We start from the raw sequence: 21,685 nt of genomic DNA, 5'->3' as shown, positions 1-21,685 counted from the left end.
GACAGAGTGCATTTAGTGATTCAAAAGAAAAATACTCGAGATTCTGACAAAATCAGTAACTATTTGTCATGTTCTTAAAGTACAGCAAGACAAGGAAGTGAGTTTTCCATCCAGTAATTAATTTGTTAATATTGTGATACAGTTGAAAATTAAACTGTCTTAAAAGAGAAAATAGAGCTGCCACAAACTATTTTAGCACAGACAAGTGACTTAATCAGTTGGAAGGAAAGGTACTTCTTCCATGGACTAGCCCTGCTGATTATGAACATTTATTCCAGTTTGATGCCTTGCATTATGGTACAAGTACATGAAATATTGAAATATTCTGTTTATTCTTATACTAAACCTTAACTTTATTTTTCAAAGCCATTTATGCTTACAGCTTCTTTGAAGTGTGGCCTTTAGCAGTGAAAGACACTGGAAAAGTTGGAATGTTTACTTTCCATATGAATTACAAGTATCTAATACAAAAAAAAAAAAGGGCAACACCCAAACAATCAAAAAACATTATGAAATCAATCCATTGAATCTGCCAGAACAAGCCTGCTCATTTTGCCCAAACAAAAAAGCTCCATTTATTCTCACTTTCTTGTAATCTAATAAAGATACATATAATTTCTAAGTGAAAACTTAGTTTCACAGTTACTTGCCTTCACAAGCTTCAGTTCATGTTTTTACATGCACTTAAATAAATGAAAAAGAACATTGTACATAACATATCCAAGAAAAGCACACCACGATCTGAAAAAAAGTACATTATTCTAATAAAACTGAAGAAACCACAGATCGTTACTTATTTAAATCAGTGTTTTGGTATAAAATTATTTTTTTAAAAAATCAAAGAAAGTAGTAAAATATAAATGGCATAGAAAACTGAAATACATATCTTCACAAATGTCTGATGAGCTATACTATATGCTTATAGGAAAAAAAGATTTACTATTTAAAAAGTACTTTTATAGTAGGAACAGTAACACTATAACACATTCCAAACTGAAAAGGTGGTTCCTATTGAAGAGTAGCGCAAAATTTGGAGATGCAACACAATGTTTAAAGTCTAATTTATGTAGTCCAAGTAGTGGAATGAGTCAAATTAAATCAACAGGACATAGGAGACCAAAGCTGAATTCTTCAAAGATTAATAGCACTTTTATCCACACCATTCTTCTTACTTTTTTTTTTAAGACATATTATATTCTTTTTGCCAAGGTAGCAATGCACAATGATTAGCAAAATAACTGTGCTATTTAAATCATTTGTATAAAATGTGCTTTTCCACACTCCTCTCCTGAGTCATGCCCATCACTAAATGCAAAACAATACACAAATCTTTCCCTTCTCAGAAAGAGTTTCTCAAAACAGAATACGAGAAAAAGAGGCAGAAAACCAAACAGCCACCTCCATCAGAAAACAACTCATTTCTTCTACATATACATATTTTATTTCAGAAAATGCCTTCACTAAATCTTCAATGGCCAAAAACCTGTGTTGACACCATGAAGTACTGCCAGCAAAAGCTGATTCCACCAGTAGTCTTTCCTGTGTCCTTGCGTATCAGTTTGGCTGGTAAACTCCTCTGTAGCTATGACCATGAAGTACTGCTGTCAAAAAGTTTCCCTATATTTGAAAAAGCTTGTGAACATTATTTTACTTCCAGCGATAAAGAGTTTTGCAGAAGCAATCCCATTCTGCTTCTTATGAGAAGCTGCAAACCACACTGCTTAGGGCTCAATGATCAAAAAACTCTTCAAACTACCCAGTAGGTTCTAAATTTGTCACTATTCCTTCTTACTGTACAGGTAGAAAAGTATGACTGTGCAGAAAAATTGATAGTCTTATCCTGACCATGCAGCACTATTAAAAAGAAAAGCAAATTTTCTCATAAGCTGTAATTAGTCCATAAGCTTCTACCATTCCACTCTGACTTTATATATACACCTGATCAAATGTCATGACTTTTGATACATTCCATATATGATCAATTTAAATCTGAATGAATTAAAATATTTATTGCCAATTAAGGATGTGGAAATATCTTGAGTTTTGTTGGAGTTTTGTTAACAAAGCTTTTGAATCCTAGAAGCCATCAATGGCAAGGTCAGACAAACAAAATGCAGTAAGCTGTGCTCTTCTCTACTATGGCACGTTACTGTAATAATCTCTGAGGCACCCCACAGATATAGCTTTAAGAGAGTCTCTAGAATTATCACCATCCAAAGCCACCAGGTTTTTCACATCACCTATCCAGCTCACATTTTGTTTTTTCTTTTCTTTAAGAAAATACTTTTAAGAAAATAAAAATATTACTACTCTCTTCTAACTATGAATGACTCCAGCATTCTTTTAAGTTGAAAATGTACATTCAAACAATTTTTCACTAGCTCTAAGGGTAATTAGAAGTGCTCCCATACACACATCAGATATATTGTATACAGCTTCACTAGTAAGTGAAGAAATGGAAAGACTTGGCCCTTTCAAATTACTTGCATTTCCTCAGTTGGTTTGAATATTTTACTTCAAAAAAAGGACTAACAGTTTGTGTTTCTTGCAATGATACTGAACAGTGATAAATAATCAAAATGAGGAACCAGGGCATTTTTATCCACAACTTAATATATAGTCAATTAGAAAGGAAATACGAGAATTTTAAGACCCATGATTTCCCAAATACTGTACTAATAAGTCATAATGCAGTAAAAGGAAAAGGCTGAGGAAACAGTAGGGCGCTTGCATACTGCTCACAGACTCTTTTGCTGCTACAATCACTTGCAGTGAGCCTGTAAGTCAGTATCAGGAAACAGATAAACACAAATAGCTCTTTACCGATACTGCAATGTCGCTGTCTCTCTCCTGGCAAAAGTTAAGTAGTACAAGGTAACTAGCGTACAAAGAGCATTAGATATCTCTACTGATGATGAGAGAGAAGGCAACCAAGATGAGAGAGTGACTCTGGGTTTGATAAACTACCAAAAGAGTAAACATTGGCTTGGAGAGAGAATCTTTTGGAAGCTTCCAGGTTCATGCATTCTGGTACCTGGTAGCCCATGCAACTTTGCAATTCCCTATTTTGATCTGTTTCCCCTCTTTTCAGACAAGGACAGAACCTCCTTACCTCCATCAGTCCCAACTACCCTATTAACAATATTCTTCCAACAAGTTCTATATGGTGATGGACTTTTTTCTTTAAACGTAGTAGGCAGGGGAACATCAAAGTCTGACACCAGGAATGTTCTATACCTTCTTGAAACCTCAGAGCACATGGGGTGCTTCCTTTTCTGCCATCTATGACAGGACAGATTGTTCTGGTTGGGCCTAAAATCTTCAAAATTATTGCTCCCCTCCTAGTTTTATCTCTTAATTCACGTTTACGAAGTCCACAGCCAAAAAAACTAGTATTAATTTTGACAGATGTTACAGTGTGGTTTGTAATCCACTAGTGATCTATCATGACCACAGAGAGCAAGAGGTTCTGAAACAAAACAGTAAGTCCAAAACAAATTATGACCAAAGGTTCAAACACTGACGAACACAGACAAATGTTACAAAATTTATCCTTTGGTCTTGGTGGTGTTAGGTTAATGGTTGGACTCAGTGATCTTAGAGGGGTTTTCCAGTCTAAAAGATTCTATGATTGTATTCTATGACTCACATTTCTTAGGCATTCTAGGTATAGGTAACCTATTGTTCTCTCTAATGTCTTTTTAAAATATCTTCCAGTCTACAGAAATGAAGAATGATGTACACAGTAATTAGTTCTTGAGGGATATCAACATGACAGCATTCTAATTCACATATAAACCTACAAACTCAGCTTTCAGATACATAATAAAATCAGTATATATTCAATAAACCATAATACCATGGCTTTTGTTGCTCTTTTCTTGATACTACGCAAATAGTCTGGTAAAATTATTAAGTAATTTATCTTGAATCACTTACTCTGGCTGAAGAAACCCTCTTTACTCCTCATTTCTAACAGATAAGTGTATGCACAGGAAGAATTACTCATGTTCATCTTGTCATGCTGTCGTAACTTGGCCCCACAGTTGGTTTTTCTAGTGAAAATCTAATTCTTGACAGAGGAAGTAGATTAAAATCCCAGTAAAAGAAAACATTAGGAGTAGCAACAACTGTTATAACTCAATAGCATCAGCAGCTCCTGACAGATATTCTCACAGCAGTAAGAAAGTACCTATAGTTTTCAATTATTTCAGTCTTTGGCTCTTCTGATGAAGAGGTCAACTACAGGTATAATTGATGCTATTTTTCTAGTAGCTGCTGGTGTGTAGTCTGTTGGAATCCAGCACAACACCAAATCCTAACTCACAAAGACTAGAAACCATTCAACTAACTGTATCAAGTTAAATCCACAGCTGGATTTAAATGGTAAACATGTATTGCTCATTATTTCACAAACTGTTGCTTCTTTTTTTTTCATAACTTCTTATAACTAAGTAAGTGACAATCATAAACTGATTTTTCTAAAATTTCTTTGCAGAAGAGAAGTCTGTATAGAAAACAGGTTTAATGATTGGAATGAAGGTTAAAGTACACGTGACAAGCATTCCACTAACAAACTCTTTTGGTGGTCTGGGTGACGGGATCCTGATCTAGTTTCTTTCACAGCATAATTTGTTAATAAAACTGGCCCTAAAAATGCTTTATGGAAAATAATTTAATATTCAACTGACATTAAATGAAAGCCTTAATACTAAAGCATTGCTACGCGATTTGATGCTTGGGGGGAAAAAAAACCCCAAAACATTAAAGAGAAATGGAAATTGAGCAAGTTGATATTAAGTGAGCTTAATGGCTTTTGCTGCTAACATCCATTTCCGTTCAGTAACAGCAATAAATTTTTACTCTTGGTAAAGGACAACCCAAATGTAAGACCACATAGCCTCATGATAAAATTATCTGTAGACAGTTATAAAGGCTGTTTTAAGCCTTTTTAAGGCCAGGTTTTTTAGCAGGAATAAAGCTCATCACAGTAAGCAATGATGACCAAGACAACCAAGCAAACAGAAATAATTTGGAAAGCATTCACAGCCCAAAACCTTGGATTTGTAAACTGGCTAAGTTGAAGTAGTATCCCAATACTACCATGTTAAAATCATGTCCTGAGTTTAAACACAAGTGCAGCAATCTGACTGCATGAAGCACACAGGTATGAAAGAAGGAAAAACCCCATCATCAACTACCACCATTGTTTATAAAAACTTATTTCCTTCATGATAACTGACAGTGTACTTAACAGGAGATTTGCATTTTTAACCTACATATTATGTACTAACATTGGATACTTGTGAAATGAAGACAATGCACGTATATGCTGTAAAACTATTAGCAGTTGGGTTTGGGGTTTTTTTATGTTTTCATCCTTCTGAATGGTATTCATTTTTAACTGCACTTTACTCCTGGAAATTTTCCAGTTGATTTACACAACTGAAAAACACCACGAGAGCTATACCAGTTCATTGACACAGAAAACCAAGCTGACATACCTCTCTTCCATCCCTTCCATTTTAAGGCATAGTCAACTAAGCATTTTTCTGGCCAAGTATGTCTCAATCACACCTCCAGGGATGAGGATCCCTGAGCTTTCACAGGCAACAGACTGTGGTGCTTCAGTACAGCCACAACTGAGGAAATCTTCCCAATGCTAATTCAAGCACATTTCTTCTTGCCCTACACACCACAGGTATGGAGATTATTCCCTTCCTCTCTGCCTTATCCAGGCATATCTTCATCCCTCAACTTTCTTTTCTTTAGACTAAGTAAAATCAGTTCTTTTCTTTCCTGACCATTCTCCCTCCTCTCTCCTGAACTCACTTAATCTCCTCCATTTTTATATCTTCTTTAAAGTGCAGTTCTTAAGCCAGTCATATTATTACATTTGGGGTCTCAGTAGTGGACAGAGGAACAGGAAAATTACTTTACACCAGGGCTAGAGTTCTCTGTCTGCTACATATGACAGTGTAATTTTTTTGATATAGGAATGATAATGCTGACTCATGTTTACCTTCAAATTCATTGCAAACCCCAGAATCCCAGGATCTTTCTCAAAGTCATCAGCTGCCCTACACAGAGAGAGGCAATCTGTGGAAAGCCCAGCACTTGTCCTAGCTGAATCATTGTCTGGTTTCTTCTGACCATTTTCCCAAGACCATTTTGAATTCTAATCCATCCCTACAAAGACATCTGCAGTCCTGTATTCTTTCTTCATCCATGCATTAATGAATATATTGAGCAAAACCAAACACCTGGAGAAATCAGTGCAGAGTTATGCAAAATAACCTCTGATTCTGATAGTGAATCACAAACAACTAGTCTCTGTCTAGTTTTCTAAAAAATTCTGCATTCTACCTATAGTATATATTAAGGTACGCAGAGAGTGGGGAACAAGATGCTGGAAAGCAGTGCCGTGGAAAGGGACCTGGGGGTCCTGGTCGATGGCAAGTTGAAAATGAGTCAGCAGTGCTCTGGCAGCCAGGAGGGTCAACTGTGTCCTGGGGGGCATCAGGCACAGCATCGCCAGCCGGTCAAGGGAGGGGATTGTGCCGCTCTGCTCTGCACTGGTGTGGCCTCACCTTGAATATTGTGTGCAGTTTTGGGTGTCACGGTATAGGAAAGTTACAAATCTCCAAGAGAATGTCCAAAGGAGAGCTAAAAAGATAGTGAAGGGCCTACAGGGGAAGAGTACAAGGAGCAGCTGAGGTCACTTGATCTGTTCAGCCTGGAGAAGAGGAGACTGAGGGAAGACCTCATTGCAGCCTACAACTTCCTCACAAGGGAAAGCAGAGGGGCAGGCACCGATCTCTTCTCTGTGGTGATCTGTGACAGGACACAAGGGAATGACATGAAGTTGGGTCAGGGGAGGTTTAGGTTGGATATTAGAAAAAGGTTCTTCCTCCAGAGGGTGGTTGGGCAGTGGAACAAGCTTCTCAGGGAAGTGGTCACAGCATCAAGCCTGACAGAGATCAGGAAGTGTTTGGACAATGTTCTCAGTCACATAGTGTGACTCTTTGGACAGTTCTGTGCAGAGCCAGGAGCTGGACTTTGATGATCCTAGTCTCTTCCAACTCAGGATATTCTGCGATTCTATATTCATCATAACCACATTCCACAAATCCATTTACCTGAATATTAAATGAAACAAGATCAAAATTTCACTAAAATACATTTTGGCAGTTATTTATCTTATTTCTTTCAGCTTGATACTTTATTAACTCAAAGTTAAACTCAGACACTATTCACTAACAAATAAGAAAGCAATAGATATCTTCCATTTATATAAAAAGAATACATGATGTTAGAATTGATTCAAGGAAAAAGACCAAAGTCTTCTGAATTGACTTGCAGCTAGAAGGTTTTCACCTGGAAACATGTTTAAAAGCCTCAAATTCCAGAGAAAATGTCTACACATTCAAAATACACCTTAGCCTGGTACAAAAACCTGAGACATCAAGCAGTAGATGTTTTTTCCTGGATTCTTAACAATTCAAATCACCCACTCCATAAACTCAGTAGGTGGCACTGCACATCAAGCTGCAACAACTTTTGCATGACTAGAAATTCTAGAAAGGCTTAATAAAATACACCCTGAAGCACAGAGTATGTGCACATATTTGTGGCCTCACATAATTATTTCTTACAATAAAGCTAGTGGAAACTTCTCTCTGAAGCAAGGATAATCTGTTTGTCAACACGATTTGCAGTTTCAGGGACCAAGTAACACAAGACCTAGTAGAAAAACTACTTTAGGCGTATGCCTATTAAGTTTGAAAGATCTTTACATTGGAATCACAATGTAATCATGAGGCAAATTACTCATACAAGTAAAAACTACAGACAAGAAGTATCTGAAGAATCAGTTAATATAATACTACATTAGAAACTCTCTAGCTGTGATAAGTGTTTTAGACATATTGCCTTGTAAAGATGTCAGCTTCTGGGCTTAAATCCATGCCCAGCTAGCATGATATTTAGGCAATTGATTTACACACATACTCTCCAATATGGAAATTTCAGTAAATCCTTTAAATCATGTTTGAAGATGGTACTTAATTAAGGTATTAACAGGAGAATTATTAACTATATATTCATCCCCATACGGAATAAAACAGAAAACCGAAATACAGGTAAGTTGTTTGCTGGAGAGTTGTGAAACATTCCTGTTTGATTTGGAAGCATTTCTGCTGTCCGGTATATAGTATTTGTAAAATGGCTGTTATGTACCTTAAGAATAAATAATGTTATTTGCATAACTACAGGAACCCATGGACAAAGATTATTCCTTAGATATGGAAAAAGTTCAAAGACCAGAGGCAGTATCTGGTCAGATCACTTGACCCTGATGAGGACGTTGTATTGCTTTTAGTACCTAAGTACCTTGCAGTGTGTTTTACTATAGCATAGACAAAACCAGATTCTTGTACTCAGGGCAACTTGATAGGGAAGAAAGGAGCTGGGCTTGCCAGTGGTGCTTACGTGCTAGAGGGCAATCATTTGAATCACTCTCTTAGTAAGGAGTGCAATGAGTGCTAGTGCTTCCAAGCAATTTGAACAAACCAGAAGGCTACTAAAATAACTGAACTGGCCACACTCATTCAGGCACCAATTCTGAGTAAAACTTGCATGAAGAAATGCAGTGTAATCTGCAATTGATATGGCATCTTCCATTTCAAGCAAATTCACTCAAGTAAGGATTCTGAAGGCATTTGACCCAAACTGTCAGCCAGAAGTTACCTTGCCGTTATGCTGTTATCCAACTCTAATACAAGTAAAAATATAGTTTGTAAAACTCAATAGAGAGAAAGAAAATAAGGCCACAAAGATACTTCATATATGCACAGGTATTTTAACAAACTTACTTTTGTGCCATTTAATGCCAAAGAAATTTTTTCTAAAACATTGTCATCCTTTAAAGGCCAGTGTATCATCTGTATTTTGCAAAACAAAAATGACTGGCTAATCTAGGGCTTTTCTTCACATCACACAAATTTTCTTTCAGTTCTAATATAGTTTTTATGTAAAGAAAGTGCTGCCCATATTAAAAACTGCACCAAAGAAAGATTTGCAACACATTAGTAACCCATGAAAAAAGCAATTTGCAATGATAAAGCAATTTTTTCAATATTAAGAAATAATAGCACACAGTATGTAATAATCATTTACTGATTTTAGTTTTGTAAATATACAGGATTTTTGTAAAAGGAAATTATCTTCTATCCTAATTAGAAACTCATTATTTAATCTAGACTAAAGTTAGTTATGGAAATCTCATATTGCAAAAATATTCCTTTGCTGAGATTAACACAAGTCAAATTTGGATTTATTTAAGTAATCAAAAGTATACCCATACATATTTAAAGCAGGAGCTGAAATGAAGTAGAGTTAATGCGTTTGCTCCAGTTTTGATCCTAAGTTCCCTTACAGAATATAGTTAGAACACACATCACTAAACATTAGAAAACCATTTGGCAGAAAGTAGTTATCTGCTTGTTAACAGGATTCCTCCATTCTTACACAATACCCTCCCGATACTTAATTTTCAAAAAGACATACACTACTCCTAACTGGATAACAAGCAGATTTACATATATTACAAAACTCTATGTAATAATTAATACTATATCAATATTTATTTTTATTTTTCAAGCTAACAAACAAAAAGCCAAATGTTAAATTTCCTCGGGGGGAGGTGTGGGGGGTGGGGAGAGGGATTTTGCTTAGCTTGCAAAATTTATATCACAAATCAAGCATCAAAAAACTAAGCCACCAAAAAGCAGAAGCTATTCTTCAACACCTTTGACACCGTCTCCCATAGCATACTCCTGGAAAAGCTGGCAGCACACGGCTTGGACAGGGGCACTCTGTGCTGGGTCAGGAACTGGCTCGAGGGCCGGGCCCAGAGAGTGCTGGTGAACAGAGCTGCATCCAGTTGGTGGCCGGTCACTAGTGGTGTTCCCCAGAGGTCAGTGCTGGGCCCAGTCCTTTTTAACATCTTTATCAATGATTTAGATGAGGGGATTGAGTCCATCATCAGCAATTTTGCAGATGACACCAAGTGGGAGGGAGTGTCGACCTGCCGGAAGGCAGGAGGGCTCTGCAGAGGGATCTGGATAGACTGGAGAGATGGGCTAACTCCAATGGAATGAAGTTCAACAAGGCCAAGTGCCGGGTCCTGCACTTTGGCCACAACAACCCCCTGCAGTGCTACAGGCTGGGGACAGAGTGGCTGGAGAGCAGTCAGGCAGAAAGGGACTTGGGGGTGCTGATCGACAAGAGGCTGAACATGAGCCAGCAGTGTGCTCAGGTGGCCAAGAAGGCCAATGGCATCCTGGCCTGCATCAGGAACAGTGTGGTCAGCAGGAGCAAGGAAGTGATCCTTCCCCTGTACTCTGCATTGGTGAGGCCACACCTTGAGTATTGTGTTCAGCTCTGGGCCCCTCAGTTCAGGAAGGATATTGAGGTGCTGGAGTGGGTCCAGAGAAGAGCAACGAGGCTGGTGAAGGGACTTGAGCACAAGTCCTATGAGGAGAGGCTGAGGGAGCTGGGGTTGTTTAGTCTGGAGAAGAGAAGGCTTAGAGGCGACCTCATCACTCTCTTCAACTACCTGAAGGGAGGTTATAGCCAGGCAGGGGTTGGTCTCTTCTCCTGGGCAACCAACAATAGGACAAGGGGACATGGGCTCAAGCTCTGCCAGGGGAGGTTTAGGTTAGATGTTAGGAAGAAATTCTTTACAGAGAGGGTTATCAGGCATTGGAACGGCCTACCCAGAGAGGTGGTGGATTCACCATCCCTGGAGGTTTTTAAAAAGAGATTGGATGTGGCCCTTAGTGCCATGATATAGTAATTGGAGTTGGATCAGAGGTTGGACTTGATGATCTTGGAGGTCTTTTCCAACCCAACCTATTCTATGATTCTATGATTCTATGGTAACACATGGTCATAGATATTTAGAAACTACTTTGTCGAGGCTAATTGTAGGGTTTTTAAAAAGTTTTGAAATTTCACCTTAAAGAATTAGCTCATTTCTGCTTTTGCTATGCACAGTCTTTTTGTTCTCATTTTAAAAAGAAATTTAATAAAAATAAATAAAAACACATTGCCAGTATTTGCTGGGGAATGGCTAATCTCACTTGGATGCATCTTTTAAATTTAATATTCAAGAGGCAAGAGATATCTAACTTAATTTCCAATGACAATTTCTTATAAGAAGTAGGCTAATGCATTACCATTTAGTTACAAGACTACAAACATGAGTCTGGCCCAAAGCCCACTAAAGTGAATGGAAAATCTCACACTAACTTCAAAGGACTTGGGATCAGTCCCTATAATAACTACATGAAGAACATTCCATTTTGGGTGATGCAGCTGCATAGCAGTGGTTAATAAAGTCAATGTGTGTTTTTAGTGGTTGGAACTTTTTTCAGGAAAGAGTTATACTAGGATACTGGGAAGCAAATAGATTCATCTGCCTAATAGGCTATTCAAAAAAAAAAAAAAAAAAAGAAAAAGTAGAAGGTCATATAGTACCCAGGCCCTCAGGGTATCAGAAGGCTTGGAGTAATCCCATATTATGCCACACTAATCTAAAAGGAAAAACCTCACCATAGTAAGAATTCTCTAGGTCTCAGCCCAAAAGTTATTTTTACTGTAATCTTTTACAAGGCTTTTAGAGATGAGCATGCTCAGCTGGTAGGCACTGGCACCCAAGCTGGCCAGCACTGCATTCAGAACGGATGGCTGCACTTCCTGCGGGCTCTTGCCTTTGACAGCAGGAGGAAGCTTTTCAGTGACTGTTTGCATCACCCCCTACCCAGGACAATGGATGCTTACACCTACTAATGAGAACCAAAGACTGTATTCATAAAGGAAGAACATGTTTCTTAAATTATATTTCTCAGTGAAAGGGTTATTTAAAAATACATGCTACCTATATACTTAACAGAACTCATTCATAGAAGGCACAGTTATTGAACAATAAAGTGGATTATCTTTATTATATGAAATAATCATATGAAAAAAATGCAAAAACCCATTTCCATTTCTTATAGGAAATTTCTGTATGGGCCTTCTTCCATATCAGGTAATCTGCAGGTTTGTTCATCTTCAATCCTGTTTCCATTATTTCAAAAATGTAATTTTTACCCTTTTTTCTGAATTCAGTTATTTCATAAAGAGCAAAGGAAATTGGCTAATGGACTATACAAGAATAAACTATTAAAACTGGCTGTGCAAAGTAAGGAAACAAAAACAATGAGAAACATATTTTCCTCTCTAGTCACTGCTTGTTTCTTGAACTAATGAAAGACATAAAATTTCTGACAAATTGTGATTTTTAAGTTGATGAAACTGACTGAAGTAATAAACTGCATTTCCCTCTTTATAGCCATTCAAAGTAACTACAAAGTCTTGTATCATGGCAACTGTACAAATTAATCCGGACAGAAAAAATGTAATGCATTCTAACAAGGTTCAAATAAAAAAAGAGTAAATATTGGATTCAGTGTTATTTGAATTATTACATTGGAAACTAATTTCATTCATAAATTTTAAATGTATCATTTATTTTATGCTAAACAAAATCCACATCTGAAATCTACATTATCTCACTATCCAATCACAGCTGACAATTAACAGAAGACCTGGTAACATCTTAAAAAAAATCATGGAGATAACTAGATGCAAAGAATAAGCTATGCTGACAGTAAATCCAAGTTAAGTTTTCTGTTTCTTAAGGACAATTAATAATGGGACTAAATCAGTTAAGCTGCTACAGTCAGAGAAACAACAGCACTACTGCCAAACCTTCAAAAAGAAAATTAAAAGGTCAAGGATCTAAATGCAGAGAACATTTTTTTCATAACCACTATGTTCCATAAACATCTAATTTACAGAAATAAAGACAAGTTAAATGTAAAATTCAGCACTCAGATAATATTTTCTGCTAAGTGACATGCAAAAGAATATAAAAACATCGTTATCAAATTGAAAAAAACACTTGTAACTCTCCAGAAAAGCAGCATCTTAATCCAGTATACTTACATTATTGCATTCTCCCAGGAAATACAGTGCAAATCCATCAGCTTTTGTAGCTGCCAAAGCAATAATAAAATAAATAATTGTACTCACAGGGGTAAATCAAACTTAAAAAACATCTCTGAAGTGAAACCACAGATTCAATTCCGTTTAGGACAAACATCTAAAATTCTAAAGGTTAAGATCCATTGCTGTGTCCCTTGAAACTTTCCAGACTCTACAGTTAGAGGTACCACCACATAATTCTTCTTTTCTCAATTTATATTTACTATATTCTAAAAGCTCATTAGAAACAACTTCTTTATATATCTTATTCATACTCCAAAGCCTACGGTCTGTAAATTCAAATTAATTCATACAACAGTATAGAATTAACATAAAAATACAATAATATTATCAGCCAGATACAATTATAATTTCCACGACCAAAATAAAAGGCAGTTGTAGATGTTAAGGTATATTTGTCCCTGCCTTAACAAAGAGAAGCACAGGAAAATGAGGAGTTGCAAATATTGCCATAAAAATGTGTTTCCAAACACTTTGTTTTCTGCATCTCCCCCATATTAAAAACACTGAGACGCACCAGAAAGTTTATACTCATCAGAATTTTGCCAGATTCAGGTTGTACTATGAAACAGGGTAAAGTCAAGTTCCTTAAACTCTCAAAAGTTTAAAGTCAACCAACCACCATAAATCACTGCTCAAATGAAAACTCTCAAAATCGGAACAGGATATAGAAGACAATGTTTTTCACTTTACACAACAGACTCTGAGCATGTATTTGTCTTTCCAAGAGTTATTAAACATTCTAACCAGTAAAAGAACATATCTGGTACCTATTTTTTGTGAATGAACACGAGAATCCATTTAGTACTTTCCAGGAGAGAAATTATACTTGTGTGCAATCAAATCAAATGGCTTTCTTCATTTCTTTGACAAAAGGAAAAAAGTCCCACTGTGTAGTTACTTGCTCATTGTTAACTGCACAACACCAGTAAGAGTTGAGGGCATGGTAATTTGCATTCAGATTTTAAATCCTTCAGCTGTAGTGTGTATTTTGAGCTACAAGGCAAATGAGCACTGTAAAGGAAATATATATATAAAAAAACCCCTCATCTGCTTTACAAAAGGAAAACAATTGTAAAACATAAGCACTCTGTCTTGTCAATTCTCTCTTGCTCTGTATTAACAAAATCCAGTTGGATTTGCTGTCAGTTGGACATCAATATCCAAATGCTAATTTAAGCAAAACCAGTAAACAGAAGTGGTCCTCTTAAAAGATTATATGTATAAAATAGAACTATTATTTATCATTACAAAATTATGAAATAGCAGGGACAGTAAAATCTTTTTAAAGAGCTGACTGAAAGTTATATTATCAAAGCCACTGTGATACTTCGTATTAAAGTCTGAGCACATCCACTCTGGCTAAAAAGAAGCTGAATGACACTTCCGTTGTTATTGAGATTTTTGTTTTGGTTTGTTTTTTTTTTTAACTTTTGACCATATGTACTATTATCTTACCACAAAAGTTACTTACATCAGATAGGAAAAAAAATTAAACAAATGAGCTAATTTGACATCACACAAAAGATATGCCTTCTTGCAGCAACATTTCAGTTTTGTTTCAAAAGGAGTTTCAGTATGCAATGATATTGCCAGTAGATTTTTTTTTTCTTTCAATATTGACATCACAACACCATCATAACCAGAATAGAATATTCTTTGGCTCATTTAACAGGAGTCTCTAATTTCACATTTAGCTATGCAACTGTTTCCAAAGATGACGTTCGCTTAAGTGCAGTTAGGGATTCACTGAGGGACAGAAGGTGAAGTAAGTTCATACTGAGGGAACATCCAATGAGAGCACCGTTATCCCTCAATACCTGTCTTTATTAATTAAATCACATAAGAAATGTGCTGTGCATTGATCCTAAGTAACAGCTCAGAGACATCTGATTCTCTTTCTTACCTATTTTAATAATGCTGCTCAGTTCATACAGAAGCAGTTGGTTATCTCCTCCTGTATCCAGGCGCTGTTCTATATAGCTGTTCAATTCATACACTACACCTTGCATATTCGTGTCCTGGTACTATGGAAACAAAGATGAGAAGAACATTTTAGAATAACTCAGATGTAATTTGCAGGTTTTTAACATACAAAATCATTAAAAATAATATGTTAAGATTTCAATACTGAGTCAATCAGAACTGTCCTAATCCAGCTGGCTGAAGAACAAGGTCACTGCTAAGCAAGAGACACAGCACTCCACACTGTGCTCCATTAGACATTTGTACATTTGTTCAAAGAGTATGGAGAACACCACTGAGCAATTAAGAATTGCCTAAACTGGGCCAGGGTCATGTACAATGTCTCAAGAAGGAACTAAGAGATATGAAAATTATAAGGTAAGTAGCCTTCAACTTCTTCCTTTTAAGCTCCCAGTTCACCATGAAAGGAAACAAGCAGCTGCCTTAGCTAGCATCTTCCACCTCAAATTTATGAGCCAAAAGACAGAACTGTGACAAGCGCCAGAACTTTCAGGTGGTAGCTCAGGGAGTTCAGTGTTTCAAATAAAGCAATCATTAACACCAACAAAGGACAAAAATCACACGAGTGGAAATCATGCTAGTTACTGTGGCTCCATAGGCATTTGTTTCAACTGCCAATGGCAGACACAAATCAAATCTGTTGGCAGATTACGAATCAGTTAGGATGCTTAGATAGGAGCCATGGGGTTCTGGTTGCTGGAATGATGGAACAGCATGACATGGTTAAAATCTCAGGAAAGGAGATGCAACTTCCCTTCAGGGGCCCAGCTGCATTTGTTTATTCATTTCCCGAGTTCTGAAACCAAGTCCTGAAGGGCTGATAAAACTGACAGTAAATGTGTATGTGTAGCATGACAGCATCACGAGCAATAGTTTCACAGAAAGCAATCCCTGGCACTAAGTAAAGATTCAGGACACATTAAAGTGCCACATGTACAGGTTTACCCAAATTTATAGACAGAGAAGATCTAGAGAGATATTGAGCAGAGTTACATATATGCACATAAACATGGCAGTGGTGGGTAGATTGTGACACTCTTAACATTCATGGCATTTTCTATTAGTAGTTTATATTAGTCTAGTCTATATTAAATTTGGCTCTGAAGTATGAAGGAGCAGGAGAATAAGTCTTAGTCTTTCAATCAACACTAATTTGTTTAAACATCACCAGCTTAATTTTTAGTTTAAGCAATTTACTGCATCACTGAGTTCAATAAGCAATTGACCATACTACTTTCTTCAGTTACCACATTACCAGTTTTGGGCAGGGTAATGAATTTTTACCTAGTGCCAAGGATTGCTTTCTGTGCAACTATTGCTCATGATGCTGTCATGCTACACATACACATTTACTGCCAGTTTTATCAGCCCTTCAGGACTTTGATTAAGCACATAACTTACACAATATATTCCATGCTATAACTTTTATTCCCTCTATTATTTTTGTGCATTTCTACATACAACACATTATGTCATGAATACAGAGGATATAGCCATATATATATTTAGGATACATTTTTCTGCTTCATCTCAGAAAACCCAGAAAAACTCCACAAGCAAAAAACCAAGTGCTTGCTGGATAATATCAATTCCCAATTTCTTTAAATTAAGTAGATCTCAATCTTGACTTCAAAATGGCTCCATAGAATATACAGTCTTTGCCAAGACCCCTTCTTAATCTATTGCTCCACATGGATGTATTAGAAAATTTCAGACCTAGGGTGTCCAAAATATTTTCAATGTATAACAAACCTGACACTTAATAATTCTTTCTATAAAATGATGTGATGATTATAAATTTTGACAGTAATGTAAGGTCACACTGCATAAATGCATAAACTGCTGCAAGTCTTGAGTTTACAATACAGCATGCCATCACCAATATTAGCACCATATGGCAGCTGGCAAGCTTCCATTGATTGCCCTCTGTTGTGTCCCACATTTACTACTGTTGGATTATTCAAAGGGAGAAAACAATAGTGTAGTTTCATGAAAGTGTAGCTTTTATACTTATGATATAGCCATAAGTAGCCACATAACAGGAAAATAGTGAACAAGACTCTATACTATTCATACATGTTAACCCATATCTGCAAAAGTATGTGTAGCCACATACCCTAATGCAACAACAGGTAATCATGCACACATGCACAAAGCCTTTATCATGTGGAATAACGCCTTCTCAGAACTTGGAAATTACTACATATCTCTTCACCTGTGATGAACAGTCAGGATTTAAATCAAATCTTCAGAGATTAAAGCTAATACGTTATGAGAACACATCATCAAAATGAGCGCATTGGCATAACAGCCGTGGCAGAATCACCGCTTTCCCTGTAATCAAGCAGTAGTTTTGCGTGCATTGTAATTACATAACAACCTATGTGCCCTTGATGCTCACCTCTGCAACATATGCTTGCGAATGTTTTGTAAGCAGGGCAAACCATCCACGTTACTAGAACGATGGTAGCTGGGTAATACATGTAGTTGTTACAATGGCAGATTTCTGCTGCTGACAATATGTGGATCCATAATTGGCCAGATGAATACAATTTGTGCAGATTCACAATTAAGTACTTCTATCACTTAGATCAATCATCAACAAAGAATTACTTCATCATGCTATGAAATGGTTTTCTTTTTATTACAGTAGAATGAAAGAGATTTTTTATTTGGTTCTAGGCATTTTAGATTGGATAACCAATGTGGTTGAAAAGCCACAATAGTCTTTATGAAATCATGTATTTAAACACTGAATAAGTCCTCAGCAAACCTTGGTACAAGCACTATTCAATGTGGTTGCTAACATAGACTTGTGCATATGTGGTGTAAAACTTATTTCAGGAAAGCAACTCCTCAAAAAAAATTAAACACATTTGGTGGAAAAGGAGTATTTATTATATATATAAACACTATTGTATGGAGTAAGTACTGTTTCTTAATTTGCTATGGTAGTTCAGTTTGTAATTTACATTGTTCAAACTCATCAACTTTTCCTTAATTCATTCTTCCCATTGCTAATTTCCTTCTATTTAGGTGGCCACAAGTATTTTTGCATATTTATTGTAAAATTCTCAATTTCAGTGACATTATGTAAAATAATTCACGTGGATTAAAAACTAGTTTAGCACTATCATACCAGCATCATATTATTCGTAGCTGTATATATTTTAAAGCTAAAAAATTAACTAACAATTAAGAAGGGAAATCTTATTATAAATATTCATGTTAAAATTTATAAATATGAAAGATGGATGTTTTTACGGGATTTATATAAAAACATTTCTGTGGTTCTTTATCTTTAGAATATTGTGGTCTTTGAATATTGTCTTCTGTGCAATAGAAAACAGCAACCCATGACAGGTGACGCAAGAATAATGTTGTCACTTAAGACTATACAAGGACTCTTAGAACATAAACTCATGAAAGAAGATACTGAAATATCATATAGTGAGATGAATTTTAAGCATTCATTTCAAACAATTAAGCCACATGGAAAAACTAATATTCAAGGACACAATTTAATACCTAAACTAAATTTTATGTACGACACACTGAAACAAACTTTAATTTCCATGCTTTGATGCTTGTAAGGTAGCTGTGCTAGGGGCATTTTATGCTCCTCCAGAAAAAAAGCCCTTCTGCTGCAACAAAAAACATAAGGTCAGTGAGTGCCAACATAATCCAGAAGCTGATCTGCTTCCTCTGTAACTTCTTAAAATGTCTCCTGAATAGCAATGAGAAGAGCAAGTTTCTATGTAATACTTACTTCCTACTACAGAGCTCTTTCTCCAGATCAACAATTGCCTGGTTCTGCAACACAATCTGGTCCTTTTACAGACCTCATAGCATATGACCTTATTGCAGACTAGAGTTAGAATAAACAAGGAGCGCAAATTCCACTTAATGTGGAGAGGGCTGGCCAGATGTATTTTTGGGGATGCAGAATTTCAATGGATGAGGAAAAAAAAAAAACCTCAGAACTGTGAGAGTCACAGGAAGATCCATATGAAGTATGGATCTTCATAACCAGTGCCATCCCAGGTTTTCCCCTAGGCTATGCCAGAGGAGCCGGGAGGTGGTGAGGTGAGAGGCACTGCCTGGCTCTCACTATCATGCAGGCTGCCTGGCAGGAGTGTGCAATAAGAACACTAGCAGTGCTGAGTGAGCCAATGCTATACATGTTGTATCCAGTGCTACCCTATCCAATTGCAACATACTCTATAGATGTCAGAGGGGCCACACCATGAACAGACGTAGGGACACTTGAAACTGAGGTCATAAATTTAATCTGAGACATGTAAGCAAACAACCAAGCAAGCAAGCAAGAAAGAACAACAACAAAAAAATAAAGGATCTGTTGGGGCAAATAGAGGCTCTTGTAGAGAGCCTCAGTTGTTGAAGGGTGGTAAATCACTAAGAATAAAGGATGTACATAGGCCAAGGACATTGTATATAGACACAGGAGCTTAAAACACCTATTCTCTCTCTGGTTACATCACTTAGTATTTCAGACAACCAGCTTCTTCAAACCACCTAAATTCATCTGTCAATGGCAGCATCAAGACCTGCAGATAATGTATTCAAGGGATTCTGCACAACATTTTACACAAAACAATGTCCTTAGGCAGGGACTGGATTTTTCCACAAATATGAGAGTCATAGGATCCAAAACATGACAATAACCTGTACCCAAGCTTCTTTGGTCAACTCTTTAAAACTGACAGCTTCTCTCTTCTCTATGAAGCACACTACAGAACACAGACAAGTGCTGAACCAAAAACAACCAAAATCTCCTGATAAACTTATAGCCAAGACAAGTTTTCTTTCCTATAAAACTATAGTCCTGGCAACAAGAGTCATAAGGCAACGCATTTAAAGATTAACTAAAAAAACCCTTCAAATAAAAAAAAAGAGGAGCATTTGTTTGCAGTCTTAATGGTCTGAATATTTACTTAACATTTGATTTGAGGTGTCAATCTGAACTATTTCATGTCAGGTATTCTCAAACTTGAGCAGAAGTATAGAAAGACTGATGTTACATACTTAAGTTCTCAATGCCATTGATATTTGCATTATATAAAAAGAATTCCCAACAGTAATTTTTCTGTACATCTTAAAAATAAGCATTGTGGTCACGAAAATAAATAAACAAACTAAAATGTTTAATGCCTTTTGTTGAAATAGATCAGCTTTCTCTTCCGTCATGTAGTGTTATGAAAAATCCCAGATCCACACTTACCACCTGATTCAAGAGACTTGCTCTATATAATTTTCCAGGTGCCTCCTTGACTTATATCCTGGAACGATAATCAATATTCAAACCATACTCAATTACTGTATCTCTTCTAACAAAATACTATATGTTCTTTAAGAATTTTGGCACTATTACTTTATTTGCCCACATAATAAGCAGGTTTATTTAAACTGAAAAATATTCTTTAATTTTTCTTCTCTTTTTTTCCTTCCCCACAAAGGAATGCATAACTAGAGAGAAACATATTGGTGACTAAATCCAGTCCCTTGCAGGCAAAGGCAGGCTTGTAAGAGACATTTAGTTTAAAACTACCTAAAATATTCATTCCATGTGTCATTGCACTTTACTGCAATGAGTATTCAGACATCTAGTGTAGAAACAAAGAAGGCCAGACTTAGAAGTATCACAATAGTCACCTACTTTAAATGCAAGAAATTATTGTATTTTAGCTATAGTGATGTCATTTCATTTCTGAAGACCAGTCAGTATAAAGAAAGGAATGATTACAGAAAAAAAAAAAGCCAATCTATTTAATTAAACCAAAAATATAATTTATTCAGGTCTTTTTTATGTGTGGTAAGTTAGGTTGTCTAAATATTTGCTATTTATGTTTACGTGTACTGCTACCTTTTGTACTCCTACCATTTGTAGGCCTGGTTACTTTCACTGGCTGCAATATTTTGCACTGTTTATCTGCACCGATAGCTAGTTAACATCTTGCACTGGAACTGGTGTTTGTTATTTTTGGACACAGATAACTAAGAGATAACTATATCCTCTGAAAAGTGAAAACCCATCTATACTGCACATTTGAAGAACCAAAAATATGAATATTGACTTCATTAAAAAAATAATTAAAAAATACAAGAAAAAACAACCCTAGAAAAGGCTAATAAAACTGCTTGCTTGCTTCAAGGTGAAAATACTGAGCCAAAAGACGCCAAATCCTCTTATTGAAAAATAAAAGTAGAAAGAGTGTGGTAAGCAAGCTCACAGTGCAGAGCTGGCTTTCAGAGGAGCAATGAGCATGAAGAGGAAACTCAGAAAAATCTCTTTGCTCCAAAAAATCAGAAGAGGTAACTGGGATTGGCTGCAGTAACCAGTTTTCTTTAAACTTGGACACTGGAAAGCAAGAAACTATGAAGAGCAGACTTAGCTGAGGTGATTAATTTTAATGCTTGTGCATAGCCTCAGAGAAAACTGCTTCTACGTGCATTTGTCTGACGTCTATTCTTCTTGTTTTGACTGGAGAGGACATGGGTTAGAACTTGCACGGTAAATAAAGTTTAGCATTGCCACACCATACAGAGGTACTTATGAATTGTTTGT

The 21,685-nt window shown here is 36.4% G+C and overlaps 1 protein-coding gene across 4 annotated transcripts in view; it reads right to left on the bottom strand.

Moving 5' to 3' along the window:
- The window catches only part of PDE10A (phosphodiesterase 10A), a 362,187-nt gene that overhangs the window by 47,683 nt on the left and 292,819 nt on the right, over window positions 1–21,685 (bottom strand). For all 4 annotated transcript variants that reach the window (XM_027686793.1, XM_027686767.1, XM_027686777.1 and 1 more), the window contains exons 4-5: window positions 15,020–15,140; window positions 13,054–13,103 (exon numbers count right to left, since the gene is read on the bottom strand). In XM_027686793.1, the coding sequence (XP_027542594.1) occupies window positions 13,054–13,103; window positions 15,020–15,140 (171 nt within the window). The remainder of the gene's footprint in view (window positions 1–13,053; window positions 13,104–15,019; window positions 15,141–21,685) is intronic.

This window comes from Neopelma chrysocephalum, unplaced genomic scaffold (genome assembly GCF_003984885.1).
Source record: "Neopelma chrysocephalum unplaced genomic scaffold, ASM398488v2 Primary Assembly neopelma1_23, whole genome shotgun sequence".
NCBI lineage: Eukaryota > Metazoa > Chordata > Aves > Passeriformes > Pipridae > Neopelma > Neopelma chrysocephalum.
Note: the sequence above shows the minus strand (reverse complement) of the source record. Positions and strands in the feature narration are given on the sequence as shown.